This window comes from Giraffa tippelskirchi, chromosome 12 (assembly GCF_054371585.1).
Source record: "Giraffa tippelskirchi isolate mGirTip1 chromosome 12, T2T-mGirTip1v1.2.pri, whole genome shotgun sequence".
NCBI lineage: Eukaryota > Metazoa > Chordata > Mammalia > Artiodactyla > Giraffidae > Giraffa > Giraffa tippelskirchi.
The window spans coordinates 147,237,501-147,262,216 of record NC_137286.1 but is presented as its reverse complement, the minus strand read 5'-3'; the positions used below and the strand labels follow the sequence as shown (position 1 = coordinate 147,262,216).

Below are 24,716 nucleotides of genomic sequence, written 5' to 3'. Positions count from 1 at the left end.
TTTTGTGGTGGAATGGCTGCCACATTCCTTGTCAAAGGTATGTCCGTGACCCTGCTTAAGCACTGAAGACATTACAACAGCAAGATGGCCAGAGGACTCTGGCAGGAAGCCTGGAGGAGGCTCAGCTATAAAACCGCAGGTTAGATGCATACTTCATGGAAAACTAGAAAAAAAAATAACACGGAACCAATAAAGTCATCGTTTGTTCATGCCTCCAAGCCGTGGTCCTCAGGGTTTTGAGGGTGAAGAAAAGTCACAGCAAAAGAAAACGTTTGAGATTCTCAGCGTATCTAAGCAAACAAGTAGGAAGGTGAGTGCTGGAAAACCCCACCCAGAGCTTTAAAGGAGCGTCTGAGTCCTGTCTGCGTCCGTGCATCTGGCGAGATCAGTGGTCCGTGTAGCTCAGGGCAGACTTCCGATGGACGGAGCGCTGACACTCGATAATTCGAATCCCTGCGGAATTTTCCTGTAGCCTGTGTACTCGGATTCTCTGTGACCCCACCAGGGGCTGCTCTCACAGGCCTGTGGAAGATGAATCACGCTGGGCTCTGACTCAAAGATAAAATCCTGGCCCTTACATTGAGATATGATGACTGAGCACAACGAGGCCATGAAGGCACATTCTAGTTAAGTATTAACTGAACGAAAGAATTCGAGCAAATCTCAAAATCTAAATGCACACAAACAAAACAATCCCACAGTCCAATGCTAGCTTTTGTATTTACATTAGTTATACCGGGTGGGTGTGATAGTTCGAAAACTGTGACTTTCAGTAAGAGATGACACCGCGCCCCCCAACCGTCCAGGGGACAGGTGACGCTGTCTGGAGACATTGTTGGTTGTCACACCAGGGAGGTGGGTGCCACTGGCATCTAGAAGGGATGTTGCAAAACCACTCACAATACCCAGGACAGACCCCAGGACGAAAACTCACCTGGCCCGGAGTGTCCACAGGGCTGAGGTGGACAAACCCTGTTTTAAGAGCTAAGTTAGGGCTCCTATAACGATTACCTGTGGGCACCTCAGATGCACTCTGGCTACCAGCGCCGCATGTAGGGCCATCCTGGGATGGGGCACCACAGGGAGGGAAGGAGACGAGAGATGGGGTAGGGTGCAGACCCAGGTTATAACCGCTGGCCCATACCTCTCCTGTTGGCGGTTTTTCATCCGCTCTACCATGTGTGCCTTTCCCAGGAGACGATCCTTTTGAGTGTTCGGCAGTAACCTACTTTATTCCTTCGCCTCAGCAGCAAATCTTGCTACTGGCTCTAGATCTGCGGTTCCCCCCTCCCCTGCCCCATCTCCCTAGGATGGGAATCTCTTTTATGTTTTTTTTTTCCTGGCTCCCTTTTATTTTTGTGCGCGATATTTAAGGTCGTCTGGATGGGGAAGCAACCTGCAGCTGAGGTCGGCGGCGCCTTTGTTTTTAGACGTGAGCAAGGCCAGGAAAGGGTTAGCTTAACCATTTCCTATGCGCCAAGCTGTGCCAGGTGTCCAGGGGGCCCTGTGTCCCTCTATAGACTGTTGAGACTGAGTTCCCGTTGGGACAGTCAGTTGGTACATGTCCAGTCCCTACTGACCCCTGACGTTCTAGCTGATGCTGTGTGGCACAGTGCACTTCCCCATCTCCCCAGGTAGGTGGTGTTAGAAAATCTTACTTTTTCTTCCCTTTTGTATGGACTACAAATAAAACTTGGGGGGATTTGCAGTTTGGAAAAAAATAAAATAAAAGCTAAGTTAGATAGGTTCATCTGTACCACTGCAGGAGAGAGACACAGATGTAGAGAGGGGATTGTGGACACAGCAGGGGAAGGAGAGGGTGGGATGAACTGAGAGACTGGGATTGGTGCATATACACGGCCACGGGTAAAGCAGACGGGCGGAAGCGCTGTATAGCACAGGGAGCTCAGCTCAGGGCTCTGTGATGACCTGGGGGTGGGATGGGCGTGGGAGGGAGGCTCAAAAGGGAGGGGATATATGTATACATATGGTTGATACACGCTGCTGTATGGCAGAAACTAACACAGCATTGTAAAGCAACTATACTGGAAAAAAAAGAATGAAAACTTGGAATTAAAAACATAAAGCTAACTCAGATCCTGCTCTTCCCTACTCGCCTCTCTCTGCTGGTTTCTAATTTTGTTCAGGTCAAAATCCAAAGGCTTCTTGAGGTTGAGAGACCTCCCCCCACCCCAGGATCCCACTCCCTGCTTGTCTTGACCTCATTTCCAACTACCCGCCGGCCACCTGCCTCCCCAGCCTCGCCAGCATCTCTGCAACCCTCAACTCAGCCTCTGACTCTCCCCGGGGTGGTCCGAGGGGTGGGGCAGGGGCTCTGTACTTTGTTCAGGCCTCGGCTCGGCTCAAACTACCCTGAGCAGAAAGACCTTCCTGACCACCTTCGAGAAAACAGCACCCTTCTCCTCACCCAGGTCAATTTCTGTCCTTCTCACCATATGAGAAGGTCCTTCTCACCATATGAGAAGCTACGTGTCAATTGCTTGCTTATTTTCTGTTGCTTCCCTCCAGAAAATTGACACCATGAGCTCAAAGGCAATCTTGGTGCCCCCGAGAGTGCCTACACGTAGTAGGTGCTCCATAGATATTTGTTGAAAGAAACAGATAAAAGGATGAATAATGAATGAATGAATATAACAATAATGTTATACAGAAACCCACTTTCTAAAAGAAACCACGCTTTGTGTAACTGGAAAAGAGTCAACAAATTTACTAACTGAAAAACCCATGTGAATTATTATAGAAAAATCACACATTTCAGCAACTATTTCTCCCCATTCATATGAGATTATTGGAAGGATTTCTGCTGTTAATGATATGCCTTTGAGTTTTAACCACTACTTATAAAATTATAAGGTATGGAAAATTTCACACCGTGTGAGATAAATGTGTTCTGCCCATTCAAAGGGCCAGAGCTGTTTTCTTTCCACCTGAGACTGCTGAACTGGACAAGACCTACCAAGAAATGGGAGCAACCCAAGTGCCCACTGACGGATGAAGGGATAAGGAAGATGTGGGACACATCCACCACGGAGGACTACTCAGCCATGAGAAGTGGAATCGTGCCGTTTCTGGCAACACGAGCGGAGGTATTGTGTTAAGTGAAATAAGTCAGAGAAAGACATTCCTGTATATGCTTCACCTGCACGTGGGATTCTGAAAACAAAACGAATGAACAAACACGACAAAATAGAGTCAGAGATGTAAACAGGGAGTTACTGGAGGCAAGGGTCGGGGGGGGGGATGAGAGAAATAGGAGAGGGAGATTGAGAGAACAGTTTCATTACAAAATAACTGGGAGTGAAACATACAGTGTAGGGAATACACTCAATAATAACATCATATTTTTAAAAAACAAACAAAATCAAAGGGCCAGAGCTGTCTGACTTCTACTGAGAGTGTTAACTTGCAGAAGAAAAGATGTGTGGATGTTGGAAATCTATCCCTGATCGATGGTGGGAGGTTTCATGTTTTCATTATTTTCCCAACAATCACCACTGATAATTATTTCATTACTGTTCCACAAAGTCCCTACATAGTCTCTTTTTTAAAAAAATCCTCAGTGTTGACTGTGGCCTCTTAGCAGCTGGAGATGAGTAGAGGCGAGTGGATCCCAAGGCTAAAGGAGGAGTCTCCAGACTCCACCCTACTTGCAAAGGTCATTTCTAAGTCAGGCAAAGCCCCCCCCCCCACATCTGTGCACCTGACTGCTTTTTTTTGACAGTATTTCTATAAGAATTCTGTTGCAGTAATGAATTTGTTATTTATTTTTTCTTCTTCTTTCAACAGATCTTCATCAAGCGTCCATCATGCGCAGGCACTTTTCTAAGCACAGAGCAATGAGTATTTGCTTTGACTGATCTTCTCATGTTGAATAGATGTCCGCTTTGCTCCTTAAATTTGGGTCATTTTTACTCTTTTTCTTAAAGAAGTTTCTCCTTCCCCCAATTCCATAAGTTTCAATTTCTTGAAAAGAGGGGAAAAAAAAGAGCCTGTTGCAGGCAGAGAGGACTCCGGCAGTAACTCAGCTGGCCCAATCCTGACCCCTGGGACCTGCCACTCCTGAGGGCATGTCACTGGATTAGGGGACGAGGGCGACAGAGCAGCGAAATGCTGGACCTCACTGACACTCTTTGCAAGCCTGATGCTGTTTACACGGGTCCTCAGGGCAACGTCTGGGCAGAAAGAGCCCAGCTCCTCACCGGGCACTGGACTAGAGTGCAGGTTTACCGGGACGTGGGAGGTGTGAGTTCAACAAGGGGACAGGTCTGGGGGCAGAGAGGAGCCAGGGGGTTTTTTGGGGGGGGGAAGCAGAGGGGAGACAGAAGCTAAGGAGACGAACTTCTCTTGGGGAAGGGATGTAAAGATTTTCAAGAGGGGAGAAAAGTTCTTACTAGAGGGGAGACGGCTCCTTGAAGAAGTCTGGGGAGCTAGAGAAACCTGTGAGTACAGTGAGTGGCTGCGAGAACTTCCATATCCAGAGCTAGAAAGTGAAAGTGAAAGTCGCTCAGTCCTGTCAGACTCTTTGCGACCCCATGGACTATACAGTCCATGGAATCCTCCAGGCCAGAATACTGGAGTGGGTAGCCTTTCCCTTCTCTAAGGGATCTTCCCAACCCAGGGATGGAGCCCAGGTCTCCCGCATTGCAGGCAGATTCTTTACCAGCTAAGCCTCGGGGGAAGTCCAGAGCTGGAAGACAGTGGCTAACGGCAGGCTAGCCGGTTCGTCCAGGGGGAACGCTGAGATGCCCGTGAGCTGGTGGCCACCTCGGGGGCTTCCTGGGAACTGCCGAGTGGAAAGCCCTGAGCCAACCACGTTCCTCCTCCACACCGGGAGATTTCTTAAGGGATGGAATTCAGACACTAAGTTGTACACAGTTCAGACTGCATGCAAAGAGTTAAGCCAAACACTTTTTCAGAAATGTATATCTGAAAGAAGTTATTCCTCAAACGTTCCCATCCTAGGAGGGCGGTAAGACACAGTGAATGACAGGGATGTGTGGAACCGACGGATAAGTGCAAGAAGGGAAAGCCCAGAGGACTGTCCGACTACGCTGGGGGCACATGGGGATGGATATTCTGGAATGCTCTCGTTCTCCTGGGCTGAGTGAAAGTTTTGCTGGGGCTATTTTTGCGTCTGTGTTTAAGCCTTTGACACTTAAAATGCCAACACGACGGGTAGGGACATCCGGTGTGCGTCCTAACGGGTGCCTCTTCTCAGCCTGCTGGGCCCGACTCGACTCAGAAGGCTGCTTGGGACCAGCCGGGAGCAGCAGCGGGGAAGGTCACGCGGAAAGCGAGGTCAGGCAAACGCTGGGCCTGCGCAGGAGAGACGGGGCTGCGGCGGCGCGGGGAGCCCTGCAGGACGGGCACGGGGTGGCCCACGGTAAGGCCGCAGGGGAAGCAGGGGCGGGGTGTGGCGAGGACGAGGCAAGGGAAGCCCGAACGCGGAGCGGCAGGGCGAGACGCTCGAGGGCCCGGCCCCAGCTCGGCCCGTCCGGGTGACGGGACGGGAAGGACGCTGCGTTATCAATCCGGTGCCAGATGTGGACGGCTGACCAGCTTCAAGGAGGGCTTAGGAACGGAAAAGCAGCGAGAACTGAGACTTGCAGCGGCAGGCCAAATGGTAGTCGGGGGTTAGCTAAGTTACGGATCCCTGTGAGCCCAGGGGCGTGGGGTAAGTCAGGACCAGCGGTGAGCATAAGCCTGGGGCCACGAACGTGGACTCTGGAGTGACAGCACCTGTTGTCCATACTGTTGTTTAGTTGCTAAGTTGTGTCTGACTCTTTGCAACCCCATGGACTGTAGCCCGATAGGCTCCTCTATCCGAGGGATTTCCCAGGCAAGAATCCTGGAGCGGGTTTCCATTTCTTTCTCCTGGGGATCTTCCCGACCCCGGGATCGAACTTGAATCCGTTGCATCTCCTGCATTGGCAGGCAGATTCTTTATGGCTGTGCCACTTGGGAAGCCCTCAGGGGTTGTTAAAGCCAGTGGCGATGATTTGGACAAAAGCATTTACTAGGACTGAAAACGGAATGTCTAGGGGGAGAGTTAAAAATCCCTTGGGAGGGAGAATGTCTTCCAGGAAAAGCGGCGTTCCTACAAGCAAAGAGGCAAAGGGCAGAGCACACGTGGCGGTGGATACAAACAGGCGGCTGGAGAGTCGGGCGGGGAGCACGCGGGCTGGGCCAGGGCAGCTGGCGGGTGGGGGCGTTTAGGTACCAAGTGCTGAAGAAAGGTCAGGGGGACGAGGAGGGACTGCTCAACACACCGCTTCTCCCTTAGGTACCAGAACTTGAGGGAGTTCTAGGGTGTGTGTTGCAAATGGGTGAGACTACAGTCCAGGTTTCAGTAACGCAGGAGCAAAACAAACTATAGCTGTTTGATTTAATGCTGAGAGTGCTCTGCAAGGCATAAAAAATGTGAGAATACATTTGAGACTCATTACTCATGCTGGCTATCGTTCATTCTGCAACTCTATAGGAAAATTCCTCTGCAGAAAGGCTACTGCAAGCAGGAATGCGTTTGTTTTTTATCCTATCTGGCATTAAGGAAAAGTACGCAGGCTGAGAGGGAGCCAGGCATGGTCCCGTTGCTTCTCAGGCTCTTGTTTCTAAAATTTAGAAGCCGCAGCTCGGCTCTGCTGACAGACACGCGTAGATGGCGTGTCACCGCACGTAAGCAGGACTGCTCATACCCCAAGTCAGCCTCCGGCCTCTGTTAAACCAAATCTGTTCACTACTTTAGGGGGCTTCCCTGGTGATTCAGATGGTAGAGAGTCCACCTGCAGTGCAGAAGACCCAGGTTTGATTCCTGGGTCCGGAAGATTCCCCGGAGAAGGGAATGGCAACCCACTCCAGTATTCTTGCCTGGAGAATCCCATGGACAGAGGAGCCTGGCGGGCTACAGTCCATGGGGGTCACAAAGGGTTGGACACAACTGAGAGACTAACTTGATTCAATACTTTGTGTTTCAAGGAACAACGCCTGAAGTCTTACATTATTGCACACAAGTAAAAGGCATAAATAGGGACCCAGAAATCACTCCGCAGGCCCCGCTGCCCTCTTCCATAACAGGCTTCTAGGACGTGAATTAGACTTTTTTCTTGCCCATGATAGTATAATCCAGACATTTGGCATCTTGTCTCAGAGAAAGACAAATGCCAAGTGTCGGGATTCACCCAGACGCAGTGGCTGGTCCTAAACTCAAACAGGAAGAGAGATTTCCCACGTGGGGCTACGTAAGGAGCCGTCACGTGTGAGCAGAAGGCACGTTTTCAAAGAGATGTGATCAGGTGGACACACACTGCAGGGGTGTGTTTTCAGTGGCACGAGTCTAAACGACCCTCAGCTCCATGAATCAGACTTCATCACCACTTTGCTGATAGTCACAGAAATGAGTCAAGAGGCCGCGTCGGTGTCTGCCCATGACAGGGAAGGGGGACCATGCGAGGTCCATGCGATGAGTCGTGCGGCAGCCACACTGCACACATGGTCATATCTCTAAAGGAACTGATTACTCCAGGAGCAGAAGAACACAACACTGGGGTGGGCGAGGATGGGTGGCTTGAGAAAACGTAGCTACCAGACCTGCTTCTTACCCTGAGAGGCTAGAGCCGGCCCTGGACACTCCCTTATGAAATCACCACCTCTGAGTAGATCAGAACTGCTCTTGAACTTGGTGCTGAGCAGTCTTCTGCAGCAGAAAAGTGCCACCAAGGCTCACGCTCGGGGTTAAGTAGGATGGAAAGAAAGGGCTTCCTTGGCCACCCCGCCCGCCCCTGCCAGCTCCCACCACCCACTCCCCTGCCAAGTCTTGGGGAGATGGTTTGTGCTAAAAACACCAACCGAAGCAGGAAACAGAGTGATATCTTCAACAACATATGTGCTGAGCAGGGCAAGAATGTACCCATAGTAAAGCTAAAAAATGACTGTCAGTATAAATAAGGTTTGCAGAACCCAAAAAGGCACAGAAATTTATGTGGTGCCAGTTTTCTTTCCAGGGTGACCAGCTGGCTCCTTTTGGGTCCATCTCCCCCGTCCATGCCATAGCTGGAAGAGGCCTGGCCACTATTCCCTTCCCTGGAGCTTGTCTTCCCTATAAGTAGGTGGATGTTGCTGTCGTTTAGCTTCTCAGTCGTGTCCAACTCTTTGCGACCCCATGGACTGCAGCCCACCAGGCTCCTCTGTCTGTGGGATTTCCCAGGCGAGAGTACTGGAGTGGGTAGCCATTCCCTTCTCCAGGGAATCTTTCCTATTGAGGGATTGAACCCGAGTCTCCTGCATAGGCAGGCAGGTTCTTTACCACTGAGCCACCTGGGAAGCCTGTAAGTAGCTGAATATGCAACATCTAAACAAGCTGGCCTGGCCCAGAGACCCATTCCTAAAGTGTCTAACCTCAGAGGTCACACGGGCATGGGTATAGCTGGCGTTTCTACATTTCCTCAATGCCAGGTGGTGATGTAAACCCAGGAGGTCCAGCACCCCGCACCTGCACGGCTGCCCCGGGTGGACAGTGCATGTCCCCCTTTGTGTGTGCTCTCTCCAGAAGCAAAGGCAGACGGGGGTTATTTCTGTTCTACTGGGCACGCTCAGTGTTTGTGACATGTTCACGGTCTCACGGGGTGGGAGGCTGGTAACACTACCATCTGAAACATCATCAGCTCCCACAGCCTTTCCCAGGAGAACCACCAACGCCCAGAATCAGCAGACCCCTTCCGATCAAGAATTGCTTATTTATTTATGTTTTCATTTCCACGAGAATTGTATTGACTCTATTTTGTCTCTTGGTATTTAACCACCTTTATATATAGCTCATAATAGAGCCTCACTTGGATTCCTAATAGATAAATTGCTTTAAGAATAACTACTTCACCTAGCTTCCCTGGTGGCTTAGATGGTAAAGAATCTGCCTGCAAGGCGGGAGACCCAGGTTCAATCCTTGGGTTGGGAAGATCCCCTGGAGAAGGGAATGGCTACTCACTCCAGTATCCTTGCCTGGAGAATCTCATGGACAGAGGAGCCTGGTGAGCTACAGCCCATGGGGTCAGAAAGAGCTGGACATGACTGAGCGACTAACACTCTTCACATTCTTTACTTCAGTCCTCGAGAAGAAGATAATCTACATTTGTTCCACGTCAGGGCTGCTAGGTTGTGCATCCATCGTAACATGGTTTCTAGCATCTTCTGGTCAGCCCCCGCCCCACCACGTGAACCTCAGCACAACCGGACAAACGGCTGAATCACTCACACTTCATACGAGACAGTCAGACTCTCATTTTTGGCCTTCATCTCACTGGTGTGGTTGCAGCTGAGTCAGAGAGCCAAGGAAATCAGTACAAGTGAAAACCCAGACAGCAGTGGTGTATGCTGAATCTCTTCAAAATCCTCATTCAGAACCAATTATAAAATTTATCCACCCAAGGTATTTAAAGGGTCTTCCCTATTGGCTCAGTTGGGAAAGAATCTGCCTGCAATGCAGGAGACCTGGGTTTGAAAGATCCCCTGGAAAACGAAATGGCAACCCACTCCAGTATTCTTGCCTGGAGAATACCATGGATAGAGGAGCCTGGCAGGCTACAGTCCATGGGGTCACAGAGAGTCGGACACGGCTGAGTGACTAACACACACACAAAAGGTATTTAAGGGCCCCAAGGGCACAGGTCAGGGCCAGTGGGAACAGGTAGAAGGCACACACCTTGAGCCTCTGCCTGAGTCTCCATTTCACAGAGGACACAAGGCCGGCCTCCAGGGTGGGAAGCCCCAGGAGTGGGGGGTGCACTTGGGAGCCCTGGGGGCTCAGGGTGGCAGCACCCCTCCCGCTACAGACATGCGCCCAGTTTACCAGCCTGGAGGTGCCGTGCATGTGTGTAGATCAGCCCCACTGCCCACACCAGTGGCTGCTGCCCAGCAGCTCTGAGGCCTTACATAACAAATTAAAAATATCTACATAGACTTAAAAGTCTTGTCACAGTTCTCCTCAAGCCACGTGGCCAGGCTCTCTGATGGCTCCTGTGGCTGCGTCCTTTATGGAGGGGGGCTGGCTGGCCTCCCTAAATCTGCGTGCCTCCCAACCTTCCATGCCTGGGACTGAACGTCCTTGGAGTTGTCACTTCATGGCAATGTCGGTCACTCAGGAAGGGTGAGTCGCTGGGGCTCTGCAGGGGCAGGCTGAGCCAGTGGCCAGTGGCCCTCATGCCCCCTGGAACAATTGGGAGAAAGCCCCTCGGAGCCGGTCAGGAGGTGGGGGCCCCTTCCTCGTATGTCCACCATCCAGCATCTCTCACCCTCAATTTTAAGCTGTATGTTTACACACAGATGAACACAGAAAAACTCTTTTCACACCCCCTGGTGCAGCTCCTCCACCAAAGCATTACGTGGTGACGCCATCACATCCTTGGATAAACCCTCCTCCTCAGGGTTGTAAGATGCCCCCGTCTCAGCCTGAGGTAGGGTACCCCCTCTTTCTCCAGCTGCTTTGGTCTCACCCACCCCACTTTCCTCCAAATGAATCCTACGTTCATTTGGATCAGTTTGAAAGGATGTACGTATGAGTTGAGAAGAATCAATTTAGTGCTTCATGATAAACATTTAACAGCCAAAGAGAATAGAATGAGTCGAATAAAAACGCAGCATTTCTTGAGTGTTAGGGGTGAGCCGTTTGAGAAACCCAAACAGTGTCTTCACCGACAGTGTTTCCTGCTGTCTGGGGACCTTGTGAGCTGCTTGTGAGCCAATTTCATAGTTTACCTTTAAACCCATACAGCTTAGGACAATGCCCTGTACAAAACACATCCTCAGTGTATATTTCGAATGAGTAAATGAAGTCTGCCCCTTTTATTTATGATTTTTTTTCCCCGACCCTCTTTGAAAACTTGAGGCAAGTAGCACACAGCAACACAAAACATGGCTGCTCACCAAACGGTTTTGCTTGATGTTAACCTCTGATGTTTTTAATCCTGAAAAGAACTACGTGTCTTGGGGGCGATGTCACAGAATGGCTGTATTATCTGGAAAATGGAACCTTTTCCCTAAAGTCATTACAAAGGGTCCCTATGATGGATTCCACCCCTGCAGCAATGGAAACGCTTTCTGGTTAGCAGCTGGACCACATCAGTGGGCTGTCTAATGAGCATCAGATTAAAGAGACATTTGTATAATCCCTCATCACCGTACAGAAGCCCAGTCCCTCTGCCCCACGTGGCTGTCCCAGCTGCAGAAATTAGACGAGATTTCCAGCCTGAGCAAGGGAATAGAGGAGATTCCCCTCTTAGCTGTGACTACATCAGTGAAATGAATGCCAGCAATTAGAGTTTGACTGTCTCATTTGACACGTAAGTGATTCAGTCACATCTCTGGTTGTGCTAAGACTCACATGGTGGGGCAGGGGGTGCCAGAAGGCCCTAGAAAGTATGTTAGGACAGGAGCACAAGCTGGTGTCTGAGATAGAGCAAAGGATTACATTGTTCTTAAGGACGAAGCAGTTCTGAGCACAATTTTCTATTAAAACTCCAAGAGAGATTCCATCACGAGCTATACATAAAGGTGATTAACTACCAAGGACAGCAAGGAGATCAAACCAGTCAATCCTAAAGGAAATCAACTTTGAATATTCACAGGAAGGACTGATGCTGAAGCTGAAAGTCCAATACTTTGGCCACGTGATGCGAACAGCTGACTATTGGAAAAGACCCTGATGCTGGGAAAGATTGAGGGCAGGAGGAGAAGGGGGTGACAGAGAATGAATGATTGGATGGCATCACAGAGTCAATGGACATGAGTTTGAGTAAACTCTGGGAGTTGGTGATGGACAGGGAGGCCTGGCATGCTGCAGTTAATAGGGTTGCAAAGAGTTGGACACGACTTAGTGGGTAAACAACAGATATCAAGAGACTACATAAACTCAATACAATTCTCATGAAAATTAAAAAACTCTTTAGCTCTACAGAATCTATTGCTGGGCACTGGTTATTTACTTGAAAACAGATAGGTGAACTGTGAAACGTATTGCCGGGCTGGTGGTTTAGTTGCTCAGTCATGTCCAATGCTTTAGCGACTACATGGACTGCAGCCCACCAGACTCCTCTGTTCAGGGAATTCTCCAGGTAAGAAGACTGAAGAGCACTGCCATTTCCTCCTCCAGGGGACCTTGGACCATAAAGAAAGCTGAGCGCTGACGAACTGCTACTTTTGCACTGTGGTGCTGGAGAAGACTCTTGAGCGTCCCTTGGACTGCAAGGAGATCCAAGCAGTCCATCCTAAAGGAGATCAGTCCTGAATCAGTCCAGGTCCCTTCAACCTCAGGGATGGAGATCAGGCCTCCTGCGTTGGCAGGCGGGTTCTTGGCCGATGAGCCACCAGGGAGGTTGGCCTGCGTTAGTCACCTGTGCTCGTGTGTCCCTCCATTCTGCTCCTAAACCAGCCTGACCCCGTCCAGGTGAGCGCACCTGAGAACTGGAACTGACTCCAACAAAGAGATGGGACTTCAGGAAGTCATTTAAGGCTGCGAGCTTTGGTTTGCTCTTCAGTAACATGGACCCCCCTGCGTGGGGACAGTTCCCACCCACTGCTCTGGTCAAGTCTTCTGTCTCTTACCCCTTCCTGGATCTTTCCATTTCAAAAAAGAATAATAAAACCAAGATGGAAAACACGCCGATTTGCTTGGGAATTACCCTGTTGCACCCACAGTGTACATGCCAGTTCCTCCATTCTTTAAAGTGGACATTTTGGGGGAAGAGTGTGTTTGATTTTGAGCCAGACTCTGGGGTGTGAAGAAACTCTTTTGCAGGTTTTTCAGGACTTTGGGTGATGCACACATTTGCAAGAACTCCGAGTGTTCCACTGTAAACGTGTGTCATCCCAGATCTAGCTCATGTCTGCCATGGTTCAGTTCAGCACAGTCGCTCAGTCGTGTGCGACTCTTTGTGACCCCCATGAACTGCAGCACGCCAGGCCTCCTTGTCCATCACCAACTCCCGGAGTTTACCCAAACTTATGTCCATTGAGTCGGTGATGCCATCCAACCATCTCATCCTCTGTCTTCCCCTTCTCCTCCAGCCTTCAATCTTTCCCAGCATCAGGGTTTTTCCAGTGAGTCAGTTCTTTGCATCAGGTGGCCAAAAGATTGGAGTTTCATCTTCAGCATCAGTCCTTCCAATGAATATTCAGGACTGATCTCTTTTAGGACGGACTGCTTGGATCTCCTTGCAGTCCAAGGGACTTTCAAGAGTCTTCTCCAACACCACAGTTCAAAAGTAGCAGTTCTTCAGCACTCAAGTTTCTTTATAGTCCAACTCTCACAGCCATGGTTTGGTTCCAGCATATTTTAAGACTGAGTCATATGTGTGGGGAGGAAAGCGAGTGAAATTATCACTGATCAGTTTATTACAATTAACATGTATCAGCTGCATGTAAAATTGTAACTGCCAGGGTACGATGTTTAAGGATGAACATTACAGATTTCAAGAAGAAATCAGAAAAAGGGAGAAGTGAAAACCAGGGCAGGAAAAGGCCTGAGAAGCTTCACACACAGTGGATGTGAGGTGACGGCTGCTGACTCAGGATGCAGGGCTGGCTAAAATGACACTGAATGTAGTAGCTCAGGTGGTGTGGAATTTTCTAGGTTAATCTGAGAATTAATCACAAAAAACGATTCAAGTCAGCATAAAGGACCTAAACACTCTTAGGTAGTTAAGAAACGGGTCTTTCTCTTCCAGTACTCTCAAGGAGAGAGAGGGGAACACGGCAGTGATCCAGGTCATCTTCAGCAAAACATCCACACCCCCTGTAGCTTCTAAGCATTTCTTCACAAAAGGAAGAACACCCCGGGATATTATATTATGTGGCAAAAATGAGATGCAGATAGGCGGGAAGGTCTTTATTAACTAGCTATGGGCGAGTCGCCGAGTGGCTTAGAGGATAAAGCACCGGGTTTCTCTTTGGAGCCCCCAGTGGGAGCTTAATTCGAAATCTAGTCTAGAGACCACCTCCTCCCACACACAATGGCTGCTTGCTTTAATGGGTTGATGGTATGAAAAATATGTACTGCTTATGAAAGATAATCCACCTCTGAAAAGACTGACTTTTTTTCCCTAGAATTCCAGGTACAAAAGATCTCGTCCCCCTGGATGGCGCACCGCAGAACAATCCAACTGGGATGACTCCTCTGCGCGTCCTCCGGCTTGTCTCAGAAATGATGAGCTATTTATGCACGCTCCCTATCTCTGGTCTGACGGCATGCTGGCGGCTGGAGATTCACAGCCAAGCCGCGAAGGAAATTTCCCAGGAGAATTTCACACTATTCGCAGGGTAACTTTTTGATCAGGTTGATCTAAATATTTAATTGTCACAACTCCCTGATTGGTTTGACGCCTGGGTTTCAGAGAAGAATGAAGCAGCCACGTCCAGAGGAAGTACCAAGCTCAGGAGGCCTTTGTGCTTAAGATTCTCCCAACAAATATTTATTGAGGGCTCTGAGTATGGGGCTGATGCTAGGTTTGTGTTGATTTTTTTTTCAGCCATGCTTCTAATTTTGCCATTACAGTATCTATATCTCTATATAGATATGTCTGAATATCTATATCTGTAGTTATATGTTTCTATAGCCACATAATCTAGGAAATAAATAGTTGCTGTAGAGACAGATGAAGTGGGCTTTTTTGGGCCATGAAGTCGGCTTTTTTGGGCTGTGTGCCTTTCTCCCGGGCTTCCCAGGTGGCTCAATGGGAAAGAATCCTGCTAGTGTAGGAAACACAAGAGACAGTGGTTCAATTACTCATTTGGGAAGAGCCCCTGGAGGACAGCATGGCAACCCACTCCAGTATTCTTGCCTGGAGAGTCCAACGGACAGAAGAGCCTGGTGGGCTTCAGTCCACGGGGTCGCAAAGAGTCGGACACAAATGAGCAACTGAGCATGCATGCACGCCTTTCTCCTGCCCTGGATCGTGCTGGCTGTTGAGAATCACCGCTGACCATCCGAGCAACCCTCAGCCTGGCCCCTGGAACAGGGTAAGAGATCCCTGTGGCTTTACCATACAGCCAGTCCTGAGCAGGCATCCGAGAAGCCGCACTCCCAGGGCCCACACTCAGGTCCTGCAGAGTGGAGCACTTCCTCAAGGCAAGATGCTGGGTGAGCGCTTTGCAAGTGAAAGCAACTGCTGTGAGTGACTGCTCACCTGTCACTAGGAGCTATTCCCAAGCAAAACCTCACAGAAGCAGAGACAAAGGAGACGAAAGCCAGGAAACAATCCTTCCGAACCAGAGGAATTATTCTGGCTTAACCTGGATGCTGCGGGTCCCTGACACCAGGGAGGGCAGTTTGTGGGATGGGAGGGTAGAAAGGGTCTCTATCGAGAAGCTTACACTGAAAGAACATTGTTATTGTTTAGTTGCTCAGTTGTGTCCGATTCTTTGCGACCCCGTGGACTGCAGCCCACCAGGCTCCTCTGTCCATGGGATTCTCCAGGCAAGAATACTGGAGTGGGTAGCCATTCCCTTCTCCAGGGGAATCTTCTCGATCCAGGGATGGAACCTGAGTCTCCTGCACTGGCAGGCGGATTCTTCCCCACTGAGCCACCAGGGAAGCCTTTCAATGCTCATGGCTGGATGCTAACAGGACCAGGTACCCTGAACTCATGTTGGGAGACAGGGCTCCCCACACATGGGCTCCTCTGGATGCCATGCCTGCTCCCCTCCTTCTGCACCTGGAGAACTCCCAGCCCCCCGCCTCCCACCCCCATCATCACCCATCAGCGTCCTGCTCGTGGGTCAGCCCCCGTGGCGGGAGACTCTCCTAAATGCTACTGCAGCAACGAGCTCCTGCTCTGGGGCTGCCAGCTGTGCCCCTGCGCCACGCCCTGCTCATCAACACTCTGTGATGAAGTCTGGGCAACCTCTCCCCAAACGAGGTCCCAGCACACCGCTGGGGTTCACAGGCCATGCAGGGCTCAGTCACAGACCCAGGGGGGCCTATGCCCCCCAGGTAGAGCCTCCCTTTGAAATGGGGTGGACCCGTCTGCCACCTGCCCTGTCTGGAGAGGGCAGGGCACCCAAAGCTCTCGCCTCTCTGGATTCCCGGGGGCAAGCCCTGGGCTTGCATCAAGCGAATGCCTGGTGGATGACTACAAGGGAGTTAGCTCTACAAGTTAACGCAAGTCCTGTGTACAGGGCCCTGCTTGCACAATCTCCCTGAGTGAAAGAGTTCTTGGGCATTGCGAGAGAGGAGGTGCCGTAAACAGGGAGAAAAATGTCACAGCGTTCACAGCAAATATTAGGCACTTTTACAAAAATGTCCAATCAACATGGAAGACAGAGCTCTGTGCTCTTAACGTAGGTATGTCTGGCTACGGATCAGTTTATTCCAGTTGAAAGCTCATTTTCAAGAGGAGACAGACTAAGGATTATTTCTCTGGGCATCTGGAGAATGAGAAACACCGCAACGTCCAGTTGCAAGTCCAAGACACAGAGACCCCTGTACTGCGGCAGGGCCAGGAGCTGCTCAGAGCATCCTTTGCTCACACAGGGACCCACGCTTGTGTCAAAGCTTGGGTTCGCTGACCCGGCCAGGGCGGCCACTTTCTGCAGCTCACCTTCTCCATATATCCACCCAGCGACAAGCGACGGACTTGCTTCACTGGGGATGATAAGCTCGCCTTCCCCGAGGACTTATTTGTTTGGAAAAATGAGGGAAACTTGGGGCTGATTTAAAATGGTTCCAGAAGGCAGAGGGATGCCTTCCTCTCACAGGAGGGCGGCAACAGTGCCCTCGACTACACATCAGTAAACTATGTGCTTGCTCCGTCCACGCCCTTTATAACATTCATGAAGCCTCGGGCCACCCCCACCCCCTCCAAATAAATCACCACACAGAGAAAGCAAAGCAGGTGGAGAGTGAGAGAGATCAACAGCTTAGCATAGGATACAGAGCTAAAAGGGCCTGCATACAGGCAAGAAGCCTCGGGCAGGCTGAGCCCTGCAGCCCATCATGGGATGCCAAGCCCTGCACAGGAGGACGGATTGCTTGCGCTGCCACCTTATTAGAAGGTGTCAGAGATGAAACAGAAGTCAAGTGTTGAAACTTCTGCCTCAAACATCAGGAGCAGAGAATGGCAGTTTACCAACGCTGCCCTTGAGCAGGTCACAGGTTTCCGCCTGTAATTCTGTGATATTTCAGCGATTTTAAAGCATCTTCTTGTTACCAAACAATGCATAAGTACTTGCACTTAATTTGGCAGAGAATCTTCAAAACCTCACGCAGAACTGACTGAGGAGGCAACTGGGGCTTCCCTGGTGGCTCGGTGGTCAAGAATCCATCTGCCGATGGAGGAGACAGGGGCTCGAGCTCTGGTCTGGGATGATCCCCACAGGCTCCTTGGGTAACTAAGTCCATGAGCTGCAACTACTGAGCCTGTGCTCCAGAGTCCGGAGGCTGCAGTTACTGAGCTCAGGCACCGCGACTGCTGAAGCCCGTGCTCCATAATAAGGGACGTCACCGCGACTCGAGTGTGGTCCCCGCTGGCCCCAACTAGAGAAAGCCCGCACAGCCACGAAGACCCAGCCCAGCCACAAATAAATAAAAACAATTTCTTTGAAAAGATGCAGTTGTAATATGTACTTGAGAGATTGAGCTTTCATACTTAGCTCTATTTGGACATGACATTTAGAAATTCACACTTTGTTGCTGTTGCTGTAGGAAAGTTATCTGCACAGCTGTCCACGTGGGGGGCTGTGCTCACAGACCTTGTGGAAGTCCCCAAAGGCCAGTGATTTCTGATGGAAAGCTGACTCCTGAGAGTTATTTCAGCTGTCTCATAAAAAATGATGCTCCTGCATCTAGGAGCAGCTTCTGTCTTGAGCAGCAAGATGATGTTAGATAAGCAAGTCCATGATGTTCAAATGGATAGACCTGTCTGTACTTATTAATGTGACTTAAGAATAAATCTTTTATTTTTTTCTAAGGTACTTCCCTAATGAAATTTATACAAATATTTATCAGTAAATTGCTCTGACATTGGGACATATTTCCACATAATCCACTGATGGTGGAGGAAGCTGGAGATGAGCTAAGATTGGTCACAGAGACAGTTCATTAATCCACTGTACTTTTGTATGTGTTTGCAATTTTCCATAAAGCCAACTTTAAAAATAATTTTTTTAAAGATAAATGGCCCTATGGAATCAAGCATTGCACTGTAAAAATTTCATTTATATAATAAAAGTGAAAGTATTACTAAGTTGGGTTCAAATCTTTGTGACCGCATGAACTGTAGCCTGCCAGGCTCCTCTGTCTGTGGGACTCCCCAGGCAAGAACACTGGAGTGGGTTGCCATTCTCTTCTCCAGGGGATCTTCCCGACCCGCGGATTGAACCTGGGTCTCCTGCATTGCAGGAGGTTTCTTTTACCATCTGAGCCACCAGAGAAGTCAAAACTCAAAATATCCTTACTTAGAGTATTTATGCAATGAAATAAAATATTTGAAATTAAGAGTATTTCCATTTGGCTGCAGTGGTTCTTATTTGTAAAAATGCCCCAGGGCCAGATTTATCAAATATATTTATATGTCAAAACTGCTTTTTTAAAGGCAGGTTTTCATCAAATGTATTTAATAAACACCTAATACATGCAAAGAAATATTGTCTCTATATTTCTTGTTGCCGATATAATTTTTAACTACCTATTTATATTATATAAACTAAAGATGCACAGTATCAGAAAGTCACAAAATAATTTTTTTTTTTTACATATTCTGCAAATCAGGCTGCTGCACTTCCTTCTCCAGGTCTCTGAGGCGTGCTGCATTTTTGTTAATGCCTGATCATCCTGCTCTTTTTCAATGGACACAGAAAACACACTCATTTTATTTCATGTTCTAGATAAACAACCAGCCGCCGAAGGAACCGTTTGGAGCAATGGCGCACCCTCGTGGCCCCAAGAAGCAAATGGTATCCCCTCTGCATTTGAACTCAGTCTCATAATTTTTAAAACTAAGCAACTATAAATAATTAGCATAACAATATCAACCATAATATGGCACCAGAAGAAAAACGCCTTGTGAATAAACGGGATAAACAGAAAGGCACAGACAGTTAAACATGTAGTTGTTCTTCATCCTCAGGGCCCCCAGCGCACATCCCGCAGTTTGTCTCCATGAGCTATGCGGTACATGTTTGGGATTTTATGAAGCAGTTTTCGTATCCAAACTGTAGGACTCTTACCGCAGCGCCTCAGGTGAGTAAACAGGGCTTTTGAAAGCCTTATGCTCTGTTTTATCTCCCTGCACTTCTGGGCATCACTGTGTAGGTAGCTGAGACAGTCGCCTCTAGAGCCAGAATCACTGCATTTAAGTCAGGCGGTGTCTCTCAAAGTGGGGAGACTCGGAGCAAGGTTAATCTCTATGCCTTAGTTTTCCCATCTGTAGGATGGGGACACCACAGCAGACCCTGTTTAGTCTTGTGAGAATCAAGCAGGTTATTAAAACCATGCCTGGAGCATAGTAACCACTGCAACTACTGCAGCTAAGACTCCTCCTCTCAAGCTGTTGTCACGGCTGTCACCTGGACAATCACATTTTGTCCATACCTGCATTCTGGACTCTTAAGAGCTCCTGTGACTTTGTGTTCCTCCAATTGAATATCCAGGAGTCTATAGGAAGATGATAGTTATGAAATCCCACATTTAGGTCTATAGCATAGCAATGGGGTAAAATTAAACACCAAAGGACCTTGTTTCCTATCCACAACCCACCACTCCTTATATGATAATCAGTGCCAAAATTAGTTTGGAGCGAATCCTCTGAGTGACTTTTCTCAAGTCCAAAGGAAGGAAGTGTCAACACTGGACTGTTTCTGGAGAGACATTATTTTACCAACAAAGGTCCGTCTAGTCAAAGCTATAGTTTCTCCAGTAGTCATGTATTGATGTAAGAGCTGGACTAAAGAAAGCTCAGCACCAAAGAATTGATGCTTTTGAACTGTGGTGTTGGAGAAGACTTTTGAGAGTCCCTTGGACTGCAAGGAGATCCAACCAGTTCATCCTAAAGGAAATCAGTCCTGAATATTCATTGGAAGGACTGATGTTGAAGCTGAAACTCAGTACTTTGGCCACCTGATGCGAAGAACTGACTCATTGGAAAAGACCCTGATGCTGGGAAAGATTGAAGGCAGGAGGAGAAGGGGACGACAGAGGATTAGATGGTTGGATGGCATCACCGACTCAATGGACATGAGTTTGAGTAAACTCCGGGAGTTGCTGATGGACAGGGAGGCCTGGCGTGCTGCAGTCCAAGGGGTCGCAAAGAGTCAGACACGACTGAGCGACTGAACTGAACTGAGGTGGCTCAGACAGTAAAGAATCTACCTACATGTGGGAAACCCGGGTTTGGTAGCCGGTTCAGGAAGATCCCCTGGAGAAGGAAACGGCAACCCACTCCAGTATTCTTGCCTAGAGATCCCATGGACAGAGGAGCCTGTTGGGCTACAGTCTATGGGGTCGCAAAGAGTCGGACACGACTGAGCAACTAACACACGTACTCTTCAAGGTCGCTCTCCAAAGAATGAGGGGGAAGCTCTGAAATGCTTCCGCAAATCTGAGGTATAATTTCCCCCCGTCACAACGGTCCAAGAAATGAGCTGTAGTTAATTCAGGTGCCTTGAGGCAGAATTAGCTGCCCACTGGATTCTTTGGTAAGAAAGCTCTTTCAGGTGAAGAGAAGAGCATTTTTAAATATAAAGAGGGTAAAGAAGAAGATCTGTAATCTTAAAGAAGTCCCAGGACTGCAGTAAATCATGAATAACAGCCATGCAGTTCATTCAGAAGAAAACGGATTACTGGCTCCTGGATCACGTGTGTGAACCTTAATAATCACATAAGCAGCTCTGGCGACTAGCTCCAGTGTGATGACTATTTTTTTTTCCTCCTCAGTCTTCTCTTAAGCCCCTCCTGCTAAAAGAATAACCCGGACGATCCCACGAGGACGCATCCTGTGCTCTGGCCCAGGTGTGTCCCGAGACACGAGCCACCAGGAATCACAGGGTTTTCAGCCGCACAGCTGGACTCCTGTCACCTGGTGTGTGGGGACAAGCCTCTCCGACTGCAGCTGCCTGTGATTACAGCTACTGTGCTGGGGGCAGAAGCTGCCAATACGGGTATTTGTTAAGAAAGTGTTAAGTGGCTCCAGACAATCTTCTCTAAGTGAAGAGTGTTTTGTAAAAGCCCACAGGAGGAGAATAGATGCTTTCTAATTTTAGAGTTGCACTAGCGATGGTGTTCTTGAGCTTTTGATGCATGTTCCCAGGCACTGGTTAATGTCACCGCGGGGAAATATAATTAGCACATCCGGGCACCCTGGCTGGAGACCTCTCTGCGGTCCTCCCTGTCAGTCCTAGACTGAGAGATTTCCAAAGGATGGCTCCCGTCTAGAAATTCATTAACTTCACTTTTCTGAATACACCCGAGAAGAATTCACCCAACTCTCATCTGTAGTAAAAGGAGGCTTATGAGGCTTTAATAAACTTCTAGTTCCAAAAGCAGAGCAAATATTAATGTGTTTGTGCAATGCTTTTCTCTTAGATTCTGTTTTGTTCCTTGGAATGAAACATATGACTTGTGAAATTCAAGCCATGCCCTACTTACAAGGACAATTTCATTTATTAATGACTTATAATTAAGAAGAAACGGTTAGCTAAACAAACGATTAGCTTATTAGTCTGAAGAATAAACAAAGATGAGGTTATTCATACATTTGCTAAGTGTTCTGAGCCTTGACGTGCTTTTCACTTATTGAGAATGTTTCCTAGGTTTTCTAGGGGTGTTTTGGTACCTCATCAGATGATGAAAGCCAACACAGTGATGTATTTTCTTTAGGAGAAAGAGCAGGTAAGCTGCTACTTTCAGTCCTACTACCTGACCTTAAGGAAGGTGCTTAACCTCCTTGCCCTGAAGTTTCCCATCTCTGTAAAGTAAAGATGTTAGTAGTAGTCATCTACATAATGGCATTATGACTGAGGGACCTGTTAAGAGTTTTAAGAGAGGATGCTTTATATTACTGCAGTTCGCCTCCCAAATACAGAACGCTGGAAATTATTTTGGTTTTATATAAAAGCCTTCAGATGTTTTTTGGAAGATGACTACATTCTTTGTGATTATTAAGAGAATCTGAGCCCAAAGGCAACCTCATCTGAATGAGGCCGGCTACTTACAAGAGATCAACAAAAAAATTCTTAATGAGGTGTTTTTTTTTTTTTTGCTAGCTACATTCTACTTTTATAGGGACACAAAATAAATACTTTTTGATACAGGCAACAGCCTCTGACTGCCGCAGTCTAGCCCTGAGCTCACTGGGACTGGCTTGTCAACAGCTGAGCCGTTTAGATGCTCAATGAGAAGATGCCGACAGAACAGAACTGAGTGAAAATGGTCCTTGGGACCAGAAGGCAAATCATTCACTGGAAACAACAGTTGAAGAGGCTGGCCAGTTCCTCCGGGGCGGCTGCCTAGAGGCCTGAAGTTCAGGGGGCTGTAGGAGGCTGGGGAGGGGGCCCAGGCGGTGGCCTTCCTGGGCTGGGCTCTGTCCTGAGTGGTACTGAGCATCAGGGAGTAACTGAGAAGTCATCACTCCAGAGGTAGGGAGTGGAAGTGAGACAGGCAGCGAGGCGAGGGTGCTCGGGTAACCCGCGCAAAGGACAAAGATGTTCCTTTGGGGACATCTCAATATAACAGCACACAACTGCCATTTCCAAGTTATACGCGGATATTGTTAGCAAACAGAAGTCAGTGGCTCAAGCTGAGTCTTGCTCTAACGCTCATCGTTTAAACAGGCTGTCTGAAGCCCGGCTTTAGTGCATTGTGTTTTTATATCAAGAGGTTGTGTCTGCAAAATGGAAAGATGCATTCTTAACTACTTGGCCATACCGGTTGCATATAAGATGACTTTAAAGCGCTACCTGCTCTGAAGGACCCCGCAGGGACCCCGCGCGTTCCTTAACACTGCATGCCTCTGCACACCCCCCGCCCCCCACCCACTTCCGGACCTGTCTCAGCGCACTCTATGCGCCAGACTCACCCTGGGGTTCGCGGATCCTCCTGCCCACCGCTGACCTCCGGAGCACGCTCCTGCCGGAGTTGAACAGGCTGGCCAGCTCATCCAGGGGGCTGCCCAGAGGTCTGGAGTTCGGGGGGCTGTAGGGGGCCGGGGAGGGGGCGCCGGTGGTGGTGGCCTTCCTGGGCTCCCCTCGGGCCGCCTTCCCCGGAGAATACGGGGTTTTGGGGAGGGGGCTGCAGGGTGCGCCCGTGGGGGCCGAGGTGGGCTTTGGGGGGATCCTGGGGGGCTCCGCGGGGCCCGCGAAGGGGAAGTGTGCCGGAGGGCGCGGGACGGCGGGGGGCGCTGGTGGGGGCGGGGGCGTGGGGGGCGGGGAGGCTCCGTGCGGCCCCGCGAGCCCTGGGGCGCCCGGGGACGCGGGCCGGTCGCCGTCCCCTTTGGGGGTTTTCGGGTGCTGAGGGGACAGGGGGCTGGGGCCCTCGGGCTGCACGGGGTACTTGAGGTTGGTCTCCAGCACCGGCAGCTTCTTCACCTCCAGGGGCGTCAAGGGCGACTCATCGGACGCGGGGGAGCAGGTGGCCGGCGTCGGGGGGAACACGAGCAGCGGGGGCCGGTGCGCCAGCAGGTTGGGGAAGGGCGCGGGGATGCCGCACGCGTCCCCGCCGGCGCCACCGTCCTCCGGGGCCGCTGGGGGCGACGCGGACGCCGAGCCTGCGCCCGCCGCCCGGCCGCCCGAGTCCCCGGGGGGCGCGCAGTACTTCATCTCCTCGTACACCGCCTCCGCCGGCTCTGGGCTGCCGGCGCGGCCCAGCATCTCGATGTAGACGGGCTCGGGCTCGGGCTCCGGGAGCGCGGGGGGCGCGGGGACCCCCGGGAGGCGCTGCGGGCCTCCCGCTCTGCGCCGCGCGCCCCCCGGCCCCGCCGCCCCCGGCCGGGAGCCCGAGATCTCCTCCGAGGAGCCGCTGAGCTTGGTGTGGGGGCTTCGCTTGGGCTTCCGAGGGGGCACCTTCTTCACGGTGCTGTAGTCATCGCTGTGCGGCCGCGGCCGGGTGAGAGCTGGGCCGGGGATAGAGGAGGGGACGGAGCGTCAGCGCGACCCAGGCCCCAACCCGCGCCGGCCTGCCCCGTCCAGGGGCCCTGTCCCCCCACTCCCCAGGGTCCGGGTCTCCCCACACTCTCCGGGACTGCCCAGCAGAAAACCAGTTTTGGTCTTGGAGCTGGAGGACAACCACCACCCGTCAAGGAGGAGGTAAATTGGCCAGTAAGGAGGCCCAGGATGCCAGGGGTGAAGGGCCTGGGATGCGGCGGGTGGGGGGGTGGGTGCACCTCGCATCTCCCCTGGAGCCTGCTCACACCTGGGTTCTAAGGGCCTGACACACGTGAGGACTGAGGACTGGCCCGACCATCCTCAGGACTTCTAGGAGACTGGGGGGAAGGGCACATCCGAGACGTGGTGGCCCCTGGGTGTCTCCTATAGGAAATCCCGAAGCTGGGCTGTTTACATTTTAATCTAGGGCTTCCCTGGTGAGTCAGTGGTCAAGAATCCAGCTGCAGCAGGAGACACAGGAGACACGGGTTCAATCCCTGGGCTGGGGAGAACCCCTAGAGAAGGAAATGGCAACCCACTCCAGTGTTCTGGCCTGGGAAATTCCATGGACAGAGGAG

The 24,716-nt window shown here is 50.2% G+C and overlaps 1 protein-coding gene across 1 annotated transcript in view; it reads right to left on the bottom strand.

The window, feature by feature from the left end:
• MYO16 (myosin XVI) overlaps positions 1 to 24,716 on the bottom strand; it is a 467,123-nt gene that overhangs the window by 35,355 nt on the left and 407,052 nt on the right. The window contains exon 32 of the mRNA XM_081547232.1: positions 23,076 to 24,107. Within this exon, the coding sequence (XP_081403358.1) occupies positions 23,076 to 24,107 (1,032 nt within the window). The remainder of the gene's footprint in view (positions 1 to 23,075; positions 24,108 to 24,716) is intronic.